The following is a 12,729-nucleotide window of genomic DNA, read 5'->3' on the forward strand; positions in this document are numbered from 1 at the left end:
TATGATCATGAAGCTGCAAGGACTCATGAAGATAGAGCGCAATGCAACGCTGATCAAGGTACCTAAAAAAATCTGAGGGATTTGCAATCTCTAAACAAACAGTAAAATCTCCCTCTAATCGCATAGTATATGGAGCATCTAAAAAGAAAATGAGTCTCAGATTCTACCTCAGCTAAGGTACAAAGTGTGCACACCCGATCCTCTCTAGCAATATGGTGATCGCCCTAAATCCGGAGTCTATGCAAGCCCACCCTAAAGGAGCCAAGGGAGATACGCAAGGCATGAGTCTAGTATCTATGTAAGTACTCAGGGCGAACAATAATCCCATCCCGAATATCTAAGAAGTGCCCGACGTAGAAAGCCATCCTTGGACATAGTCCCTTTGGAGGATCCACCTAGGTCTGCATGATATACTACATATAGATGTCAAGTCTGACATGCCAGTTCAACTCCTGCCGAGAGGGGAGTAGATAAGTAGGAGCGTCTAATGAGAACTGGTATGGAGGGAGATGGTCGATGTCGATCCCAACTAAACTCAGCAGGATAGTAGCCTGAGCATACCAATAGCAGGCTCTAGTAGCTGGATTGGAGTCTGTAATAGCAACTGAGGAGCAATAGGGTAAGGGTATCTGTGTCGGCCTTCAATTGAGTCTGCAAAACCATGAAGACGGTGGAGAACCCAGATCAAGTCAAAAATGGTTGGAAGCCTGAATGGGTGAGCTCCAAACTCAACCAAAATAATACTGTGGAGAGTAGATCTAACGTCTGATAATTCGACAGAGGAGCAGAGTCCAAGTACGCTCGATCATGGCCCAATCCGTGTCTAAAAGGGAAGGACCCCAAACCACCATGCCATAGAGCATTGTGGGTCTTACTAAGGAATTCAAGAGGGATAGCTTAGATGATGTGTCTTGAAAGTGGTGTCTGACACACTATCTCTCGAGCATGACAAGGGAATCCAACCCTTTACTGATCCGAGGCTGAATGGCTAATCGCAAGCTGAAAGGAGATCCAGAAAACTTAACCCCAAGGTATGTGTAAGATGACATAAACTCAACTTTCCGACCCTAGAAGTGAAAATGGAGATGTAAGGTCTGCAAACCATTGAAGACCATGACACGAGTCTTCTCAAGGTTCACGACCGTCTGTCTCATGTCACAAAAAGATGCAAGTCTATCCAAAATCCTCTGAAGACCCTCAAGAGAAGAAGCAAGAAGAACCACATCATCAGCAAAGAGAAGGATGGAGATCAATACCTAGTGTAGATGACAACTAGCACCTAGAAGTGAGGAGTCGCTGAGAAAAGCCTCGAGCTCATCAATGTAAATCTCGAACAAGGTGGGCGAGAGAGGGCAGCCCTATTTCACCCCAATGGTGCTCTGGATAAGGTCGAAGAGGCCCTCTGTGGTCCCGAGTCTACCAATCACTATCTCATATAACCTCATGATAGTCGTCAATAAGATCTCAGAAATGTTAGCCGACTGGATGGTTCCGACGGTATTTTGTATTCTGTAGCCGACGGTCCGGCGATGTTTCTGTAGCCGACGGACCGGCGATGTTCCTGTAGCCGACGGTCTGGCAGTGTTTCTGTAGCCGACGGTCCAGCGGTGTTTCTATATTCTGTAGCCAACGGTCCGGCGGTGTTTCAGTATTCCGTAGCCGACGGTCCGGCGGTAAATAGTTTGTAACGGATAGAATAATTGTGGCCGACGGACTCCTTCGGGAAGGTTCGGCGGTAGTATTTATATCCCGTCTGGGATCATTATAAATCATCATTCATCATTAATCTACTATTGCGAATATAATTCTGCTATTCTGCAATAGTAGCAGAATAGCAGAATAGCAGAATAATAGCAGAATAGCAGAATTATATTCGCAATAGTAGACTAATGATGAATGATGATTTATAATGATCCCAGACGGGATATAAATACTACCGCCGAACCTTCCCGAAGGAGTCCGTCGGCCACAATTATTCTATCCGTTACAAACTATTTACCGCTGGATCGTCAGCTACGGAATACCGAAACACCGCCGGACCGTCGGCTACAGGAACACCGCCGGTCCGTCGGCTACAGAAACATTGTCGGACCGTCGGCTACAGAATACAAAATACTGCCGGAACCATCCAGTCGGCTAACAAGAAATACCAATATCTCTCAGTCTCTAAAAAAGAGCCGCTCTGGGGATGGAATCAAAAGCCTTGAAAAAATCCACAAAACAATAGCAGAAACCTAATTGTATTCTTCTGAATAGAGGAAAATACATTGTTTATAATCTAAAAATATTTAAGATGCTAAAGCATAGTCCTATGTCCACACTCATGGAAATAAACTTGCATAAGTTAAAAGAGGCAGCAGTAGAATCCAGATTTGCAGATCCTACACTTTATAGAAAGATTATCGAATCTATGATGTACTTCAGTAACACACAACCTGACATTTGCTACAGTGATATGAACCACAGGAGTTGCAACTTGTTGCTACAAAACATATATTGAGGTACCTTCTAGGTACTATTGGATGTGGCCTCAAATATGGAAAAGTTGACTTAGATCTACATAGTTATTTTGATTCTGATTGGCTGTAAGTGTTACTGGTCGAAGAAGTACCTCGAGACGTTGCTTCAGTTTGGAATCAGCCATAATTTCTTGGATAAGCAGGAAATAGTCTTCAAGAGCACGGATTTCTACATAATTAGAATACATTGCAACCTCTATGGGCGCTAAAGAAGCGATATGGCTTAGAAAGTTGACTGTGGGACTATTTGGTTAACCCATGAAGCCTACCACTATCTACTGCGACAATCAAATTTGAATCAAGCTCTCAATGAATCATATGTTTCATGATTGATCCAAGCATATAGAGACTCATATCACTAAGTGAGGGATATGGTTGAAAGGAATGCAATCTAGTTGAAGTATATTAGTACAAGTGATCAAATAGTAGACATTCTCACCAAGCCTCTCCAAAGAAACTTGGTATGGTTGAAATGCAATTTATTGAGACTAAGTCTCAATTTTTTTATTTGTACCTCTATATATATATATATATGATGTTTAATGTGACAATTATTTTGTCATGTGTGTGCTTGTGACTTTATGGGGCCCCTGTACATTACTAAAAGGTGACAATCTTTCTGATAATGTACACTAGTATTCAACATTGTAAGGTGACAACTTTACAATGTTTACTATCATAAAAAATATAATGCTGACTTGATATTCATGGAAATGACTTGATAGTTAATATCTCTTGGGCTTATTGACAGATATCATGCTGACTTGACATCGATTGTGTATCAATATGTTCTAAATGAGATAATCATGGTGGAGTTTATGTGATGTAATATATGTGAACATGTCATGATATGTTCTAGTAGACATCATGCGATGTGGTGTCAGTGCACATACCATAACCAGGATATACAAATATCATGTGGCTTGATGTTTTGTATGCTCCTTGATATCACAAGATAGGTGATATCTAAACTAGTTAATACTAATCTTCCCTAGCTAAGAGGGAGTGTTAAAACATGATAGCATCGGTCAAAATTCAAGGATAAACTGGCAAACTATATGCATATGTGTGTGCATGTATGTATACCAGTTCATATGAACTGGTATACATGCATACACACTTAGACAATAAATTATCTTGCTATAAAAAACATTAGTAGAATCATCCTTGCATTAAACTGATCAACCTAAGTATGAAAATCTAAGCAATCGGACTATTGTCATCTCTTGGATCAGACTGCACATCCCTGCTCTATATCGATCATATGTGCATCAGGATGGATCGTGTGAAACAATCCACTACATTAATCAGATCAGAGGATATGAATGAATTGTTTAGCATGCAATCATGCCCGATAACCATCAGGTGCATTTGCAAAAGGCACAATGGTTAATACACAAACTATCAGGTTTGTTTGTTAATTAGAATTTGCCTCCGTGTCTTCAAAGAGACATTTTCCTGAACAGTCGCATCCATTCCTCCTTATGCCATTTGATGGCACTATATCTGTTGACCAATCCCAAAGAGGAGATAATCGTAAACAATAAATTAACTCTCTCCAGATCGTAATTACAGAGTAGATCTATATAGAGAGATATTTAGATTTATATTACTGTGATCACATTGACAAAAGGAAGATAAACTCCAAGCACTTGCGATTTTCATCTGCAAGACAATACAAACAAGTTAGTAATCTGTTCTCTTCATATTGTCAAATATATCAGTCTTAACAGTCTGAATGAAGTTTAATTTTCATTTACAGGCATGGTTGAATTATGGTAAGGAGTACATCTTTAAAACCCCAAAGCAAGAACCTTTGCAATAATTTAGTTAGAATACATTAGAGAAAAAAGTAAGCCTACAAAATTATTGATAATTACAAGGTCAAATGCATTGGAAAGGAATTTGATATTGCACTTACTGATAAACCCTTTAAGAGATTTTTTGCTGATAACAAACCTTGCTTGGATCAAAGCCCATGCCAAAGAATCTTCTAGAATTCACAAGGATAACCATCCAAACCAGGGGTCTTATTATTGCCTATAAACACAAGGGCTTCAAAAAGCTTAACCAAGAAGGGAAGAATCACAAGCCTTCTTGTGAGAAGATGAAAGTTTTCAATGCACAACCTCAAGGCAAATCTAAGGAACTTTGCTCTCAGAAGTGATGACCTGAACAGTGCAAATTAGAATAGTTTATGATGATCAACAAAAGCATAAACAATTTAGATACTGCTTATGACCAATATTTTCTGTTTAAAAAGTTTGCCCCGCAATATTTTCAACATAAGCACACACAATATAGTCAGAACACTTGCAGTTATAAAGCACACACAATATAGTCAGAACACTTGCAGTTATAAACCAGCCATGATAAGACCGATGCCAAGCATGATTAAATGATTCTGGGTTTATATAACCAGAAGTTATAGCTAGTAAACTTCTTTTGAGCTTATTTACCGCAAATCTTATATACAAAGGCATGCTCAGTTAACATATATGCCCTCCCATAGAGTGATATGCAGCTGCACATATTTTGCACATCAACTATTACCAGGAATCAAAATTATTGAACCACTTGTCTTCCTAGCCTCGAGGTCAGCATGGGCCTTTGCTGCTTCTGACAGTGGGTATGTCTTAATCACGCGGACTTTTAGAACACCAGAGGCAACCATGTTAAATAATTCTCCTGCTGTTTCCAGGAGCTCTTCCCGAGTCGCAGTGTAATGCATCAAGGAAGGCCGAGTCAAAAACAAAGATTTTGGGGCAAGGGCTGACAAAGGAACAGGATCGATGACACCTGATGATTGGCCAAAGCTTACCATGTAACCTCTGGAAGCCAAGCACTCTAAAGATCCCTGACATAGAGAAATCAACAATGTAAAACATGGTGCTTCTCAAAACAAAAAAAGCAAATTACAGCATTTCTATACCTGGAATGTGTCCTTGCCCACTGAATCGTAAACGACCTGCACACCCTGTCCCTTTGTAATTTCTTTGACACGATCTACAAAATTTTCCTGGGTGTAGATGATGGCATGATGGCATCCATCTTCAATTGCTTGTGTGGCCTTCTCTTTGGTAGATACTGTACCAATGACAGTTGCACCAAGGGCATTAGCCCATTGACATAACAAAGATCCTACCCCTCCAGCAGCAGCATGAACAAGAATTGTATGTCCAGGTTCCACCTATGCTCATGATGTTCAGTAATGGATATTCAATGAATAGGTATTCCAAATTTGCAAAAGTAATGTAGAACTGATATACACAGTTAACCATTAATTTTGATCTCATAAGTAGCATGAAAATGAATTGAGGATAAAAATTGCATTTTGGCGATCAGATCATATACCTTGAAGCAACGCCGAACAAGAAACTGAGCAGTCATACCCTTCAGCAAAACTGCAGCACCCAAGATAGGATCAATGCTTGATGGCAATGGTACAACAGCACTTGCAGAAAGAATCTGTTCTTCAGAATATGAACCCATAGGGTTCCCTGCATAGCCAACTAAATCACCCACCTCTCTTCCTGTCAGCCCTGGTCCTACTGCAGTTACCACTCCCACTGCTTCCCTTCCTGTCATAAATATGAAAGCATGAAGGTAATAAAGGAACTCACTATGAATGTACCCTAGACTGAAATACTAAACATGTCTGCAGAAAAAACCTCCAAATATTTAACACATTATCAGTGACAATTTCAATATTTTCACATGTTCATCAGTGAGATGATGGATTTGCCATTTACATAAACATAATAAAAACACATCCACAGATAAGGGTTATGTATAGATAGCTTCCAAATGTTTTAATTTAACCTTACCCAAGCAAAAGATAACATTAGCTAGGGTTCCAGGTAAAAATGACAAGCAAACTTGAAAATGGTTCAAAGATTTTAATTTTCTTTGATTAAAATTGGTACTTCTTAAATTAATGTTAGTTTGCATTACAGTAGAAAAGTAGATATGAGACCCGTCACCATTGCAAGGTGATGTGCTTTTCACTTTTTCTGAAGTGACAGGAGAGAACTCGTAAATTTTGAGCTTTGAGACATATATACAAAACATACAAAAACTAAAAACATACGGACATATATGCAACAATCAGCCTTCAACACTCCTCCAGCAATGGCAACCAAACAAGAAAGTTCAGCAATGGAGGCAAGAAGTTTTGTTTTTCATTCACAAATGCACAGATGAGAAAGGTTTCACCTTTTTAGTCATTTTTTCAGTCAATTATACAATTAGAGGGTTGAATTGACCAAGAAAGAGCAAAAAAAAATTAGAAAGTCAAAAAATTGTCGAAGTCTGCATGGGCCTACCACGGGACTGGAAACTGTTTACAAATTATCCCCAGGTTTGGCAGGCCGATCCCACAGGCTGTGGGCCAGACCCTGTTCAAACCTTCAGGGTACCAAATCCAAACGCAGCTTCCAGGCAAACCAGACTGGGACACCAGCTTTACCAGAAAGAACCCAGTACCAATCCCATCCCATGGTTGCCTCACACTGGCCTCTAGGCTGTGCATTCCATGGTTCCATAGGTCCTGCAGCTTCACTGAATTTGATGCTTTTAGATACCCTGGAGATTTTAGTTAAACTGCTGGTTATTTTCTGTACTACTATTGGCACTGAGGATGTATTCTATTGCCTCCACATGGCTAAGCACGTTCTTATAGTAATAGCGAAAAATGGGTAGGCCTTCCTACTGTTTATTAGGCTAATTATAGATATCTCAATGTCTTTGCAAAACTGTGTACAAAAAGCAGTCAAAAGAAGATGGCAAACCATGCCTACCTAGAAAATGAATAGGGAAAAGGGATAATATCATATTTGTAATATGTATACTTGCATCCAAGATGAATAATGGATAGGATGCCTAAACACACATTTTCTGAACTGTACTGAGAGAAACACTGGGCCATTGATGGTAGACTCACTGAATACTCAGCGAGTTTTAATACTCGCCGAGAATTTCAAGGCAGCGAGTATTACCAACTTAAACTCGGCAACCTTCACTCACCTCGCCGAGTATTTCTGGGCAGCAAGTATTTCACTCACCAAGATTTCTGGAAAACTTGGTGAGTCTGAGCTAAGTACTTGGCCATAGTACAATACCTGTGTTCAAAGCGACAAAAAGGCACATATCACTCATGTTTTTCTTTTTCTATGCCTTTGATTGTCAGTGAGGAGAAAATAGGCTTCTAAGCCCTTGGTTGCTCATTGCAAATAATTAGAAGTGGACTTGAGCGGATTTCAAGTGGTTTTGTGAGAGAAATAATATTCCCAAATAGGTTTTCTGATATTGTTTCTATGCTTTTTTTAAAAATTCTATTTATTTTTTCTTGCCTCTAGTTGAATACAAATTCATTCCTAAGTAACTAGAAATGACTTTTAATCATTAGAACAAGATTTAACACTATTTTTGACAAGTTTTGTTGAATCTTTCATTATTTTTTTGAAGAATACCTAGTATTTTTAAAAAACTCAAACCCTAGTAGTTTTTTTGATTTTATTTTTTTCAACTTTGAAATGATGTCTAAAAATATTGAAACTAATTTAGATAGTTTGCTTAATTATTTAACTAAAATATTTATTTTTGTCTTCACTTTCTATGTGTAGGTGAACAATTAACCATACTTCAGCATGGTAGATTTAGTGAATGATTGGCCACAAGAACCATGCCCATTTGGCTTTATAGGCACCCATCCTTAAGGTGCTAGATATAACTCATGGGGGTATGCTATGAAGGACTGGAGCATGGACAAGTGATTGGCATAAAATGTGAGAAAGTAATTCATGGAGGTATAAACTGCCTCAAATAGTATACTGCAAGCATTGACAAGCATGATACAAGAAAATGTGATAAGACCACAGAAGAAAATTTAAAAAATTGTAAATGTCATACTTGCAGCTGGGGAAGAGAAAAAAATTAAACGGGAGAGGGCAAGATTAGCTATGAGGTAGCCATGGCTAAATCTTAAGGTGCTTGAATTGACTTTGACAAAGACGAAGAAGAAGCACTTCAAAGCACTGCGGGCTCTAGTCCTGGCTTGCATATCTGCAAAACAAGCACCTTATCTTTTACTGCTCTTGCTTCCTCTAGTAGAGTGTTTGTTGCTTCATCAACATCGGGGATGCAGCCTAAAGGGAGTTATCTTGTGCCCAAGAACACTCTTGGAGCACAACCATCATTAGAGGCCACTGGAAGGAATAAGGAGGCACATGAGAAAACAAACAATGCATGTGTTGATTTTTGGTACTTCAACAACAACCCATTGAATATGGCACACAAAGTCCTTGTTGGCTCAATTTTTTAATTGCAATGACTATTCAGAAAAAAGTACGAAGCCCCCTCTTGCAAGGATCGGTGAGAGCTTAGTAAATAGTCCACTTGATTTCATTGTTAACTTTAATTGTTTTTCTTGTTTATTATATCATCAAATTTCACTCTAATCTTGTAGGTGTTCACAAATGTAGTTAAAAGGGAAAAAATGGTGGAGAAAAAATAAAGAGTGGAAAATTTTTGGCTACACCATTCTTTCTGATGGGTCAACAGATGGCAAAAACCTCGAATTTTTGGTTGCTTGCAAGGACAATGTGATGCTCTTGAAATTAGTTGATGCCTCCAATAAGGTTGAAAATGCAAAAACATTGGCACTAATGTTGGAGAACATTGTCATAGAGGTGGGAATAAAGAATGTGGTGCAAATCATCACAGATGATGAAGCAACATGTGGCCACAAGTAGAATTATCCCAAAAAGGCAACCCGCTCTTTTTTGGACACCTTGTACAGCACGTCCTTGAACTTTTGGAGGACATAGGAAAACTTGATTGAGTGACTCCAATTGTGGAAGATGCAAGATAGATCACAAAATACATCAACAATCACCCTTGGGCTCTACATTTGATGAGAGGCACACTCATGGGAGAGATTTGGTGAGATTTAGTGTCACATGATTTGCAATGATTTTCTTGACATTGCAAAGCATTATTGGAGCACTGGCTTCTTTGAAACAAATGTTTGTGAGTCAAGCATGGCAGACTCACCTTATTCAAAGAAGGTTGAAGGAGAGGTTGACACAATCATGGTCTTCAAGAACTATTTTGCACAAAGGGTTGTAGAGATGTGAAGATAAATTCAAAACTTGAATTTTTAATATTCTTGATTCAAGTCTCTCATTATTAATTTGACTTACTAACTTCATTAATTTATCTTTTTGTAATTTGTATTTCTCATTGTAGGCATCCAAGCCCCTAGTTAGAGCTCTATGCTTGATAGATGAAGATCAAACCTCAATGGGGTATCTTTACGAACAATGGATAGAGCCAAAGAGTCTATAAAAAATTACAAGGGATATAGCTCAAATTTAATCATATTTGGAAAATTATTGATGGATGGGGGAACAATCAGCTCGACTAACCCATTTGTGCAGTAGGGCACTTCCTCAACCCCCATTTTATATTTGATGATCCTTATTCAAATCCTAATGGAGAGGTCAAGGAGGGCCTCACTATACGCATTCAAAGAATGATGCCTGATGTTGTAGAGAGAGACCTCCTTACTATGTGGAAGCAATGGGCAATTTATTCTCTTCAAAGCTGGCAAAGAGAGCAAGAGGCACTCAAACACCAGGTAAAACATTTGTCATTTGGATTTTGAGATCTACAAAAATTGATGAATTGAAGGTGCCCCCGACGCACAATCACGCCCAACACACACTTCTAGAACTAGACCCTCTAGTTCTACCTCCACCTCTCCCTTATTTTCTAGTAGATATGGGAAGAGGAAGATGTAATTGTAATGATGTATTTACTTTTAGTTTTACAGATACTATTTACTATTTGGCTTCCGGCTTGTTGGTGCCCAAATCAACAGATTGGAATCCTATGAGCTTACCTACTCAATGATTGGACTTCCAATTCAACTTGGCCAACTAACAAGAGTGATCAGTTATGATCTACTTCCCTTGGTCTTCAAGCTTTGCAAGACCTAGGTGGTTGGGCCTGTTCCTCAACATGAATTTGTTGGTTAGAGGCATTTGATAGGAGATAATACTTGTATGGTGACTTAGTATTTACCCTCTCCAAGATGGCATACTACTTTCTCGGTGAGTAAATTGGACTAATTATTGCTTGTAAGTTGAATTTGTTTGTTAATTGTTTATGAATTGTATTTTGTACTTTTATTCAAACAACTATTAGATTGCTTCAAACTAGATCACCTCGGCTTCCAATAGACCAGTGCCTTAGATACAAGTTACAATTCCAAGCAATTGTCAGAAATATTTTATGTAGAACTTAGTGAGATAGCATTACACCATCAACCAAAAGGTCTCTATATGTATAGTAGATTTTGAATATTTTACAATTAGTCTTATTGATTTTAACTTTGGAAAAAGCCAATAAGACAGACTATAATGTGATAACCACTTTTTCAATCTGAAAATCAAATTGTAAATTAATCAAATCAACTACACATAAGACAACAAATTTGGCATTTACTTCCAAGAATAAATATCACAAAGAACAATATTAACTCACAGATCTAATTTTGAAACTGCTGAATATAAAGGGCAATCGATTTATATTGAAAAGGAAAAGATCTTGTCCAATTATTAGTACATGTGAAAAAGACTTTTGATGGAGCATCTCTGACAACTCAATTTCAAAAGAAAGATTGTATTACTCTTGTACTGTATTAATCTAGCTGTATATGTTTCTATATCTATGACACAAAACGATCCTCATATATAGAAGAGGAATCAGTTATTGGTGAAAGGGCATACCCTTTCACCAAAAATTGTAATAACATTCCTAAGTACCTAAGAAACTGACACAAATGACTTATTACATAAAAACACTTTTGACACAATTAATGAAAACATTTTGGCATGGGGACTAATCTCCCAACAATTTGCCAAATCTCTTAATTTGCTAAAGGTACTTCTGGGATGCATGTATATCTGCATCTTGGATGACATCTCTGATTGTAATCTCCAGTATGAAGGATCTCTCCATATGTCTAGTAATCTCCTTCAATTCCAATCCATCAGACCTGGCAGCATCAAAGGTAGCATCAAGGAGACTCTGGTATTCCTAATCCATTTGTCCTTATTTGTCTATTCAGGTCAAGAAATGGTGGCATCCCCTATTTGATAGGATCTTTGAATTCCTCAAACTCTCCCTTCACTTCTTTCGTCAAATTTGTCATGTTTTGCATTTACCTTCTTGACTCTTCAATTCTTTTGGCATCGTACATTTCAAGATTCATTTCATGTAGCATCCTTTCCAATCTATGCTTTATTCTGTCATGGGCCACAATATTAACAAAAAACATTCTGTATTTTTCCCAAAGAGTATCAAAATGGCTTTTAATTTATCAAACCTTTTGTTTAACAGAGATGCAGCAGTGTCATTCCTCACAGTTTGCATTTGTCTGTTCAACTTTTGATTTTCCTTCGGGAGTTCATCATGCTTCTTTTTCCATTTTGAATTATCAGGCGAGGGCAGCAAAGGAACAGGCTGTCCACTCCCTCTGAAACTCTCTTCATAAAGGGCTTTGTACTGAATCCTGATCCCTTTCTTCCACCAATCTTGATGCATGAGCCCTTCTTGAGTTTTGAAATATCAACTCCCATATTTGCTGCAACCATGGATTAGTTTCTCCCACCTTAAGCTTCATCATATGACCAGAGGCCTTATCAAAATCAATTGTCTTAGGCCTCTTATTGGATGGATATAATGCCCACAGCAAATGCCTATTCATCCTGATCAAATGTAGAACCAATAAAAACATCATTACACACTACATATCCAGTTTTAATTCCTTATTTTCAGAATGTAATAAACTGTCAAAAGTAAAAGAAGCACTGAACTCCCATCTAGGATATAAAATCAGACCAGCATCTGTTAACAATTGCCTCCCTTTTGTGGGGCCATGGAATCAATCTCAACATATATCTTCCTTGAGTTTTCTCAGTAACTCAGCCTCATTTTCAAGTGTCACATTAGGGATGGATTCTCTTTGTCTCTTTCCTTTGAAATTATACAAGGTTCTAAATTCTTTAGATTTCACAAACACGTCATCATACACAAAGGTAGAATGTTCATCCAATCTGAAATCCTTATGAATCTCCAATTTAGAAACAATTTCTCCATCCTTATCTGATTCTTCCTCCACATAGTCTGCTTGATACCTGGAGAT

General features: G+C 38.2%; 1 protein-coding gene across 1 annotated transcript in view; it reads right to left on the minus strand.

Annotated features, from left to right (window-relative positions):
• Nucleotides 1-4,528: 4,528 nt before the first annotated feature.
• The window catches only part of LOC149538006 (uncharacterized), a 104,458-nt gene continuing 96,257 nt past the window's right edge, over nt 4,529-12,729 (minus strand). The window contains exons 3-5 of the mRNA XM_089799398.1: nt 5,874-6,100; nt 5,452-5,709; nt 4,529-5,376 (exon numbers count right to left, since the gene is read on the minus strand). Coding sequence (XP_089655524.1) covers nt 5,062-5,376; nt 5,452-5,709; nt 5,874-6,100 — 800 coding nt within the window. The 3' untranslated portion in view covers nt 4,529-5,061. The remainder of the gene's footprint in view (nt 5,377-5,451; nt 5,710-5,873; nt 6,101-12,729) is intronic.

Source organism: Cupressus sempervirens, chromosome 9, assembly GCF_028749045.1.
Source record: "Cupressus sempervirens isolate cs-2001-9-10 chromosome 9, ASM2874904v1, whole genome shotgun sequence".
Lineage (NCBI taxonomy): Eukaryota > Viridiplantae > Streptophyta > Pinopsida > Cupressales > Cupressaceae > Cupressus > Cupressus sempervirens.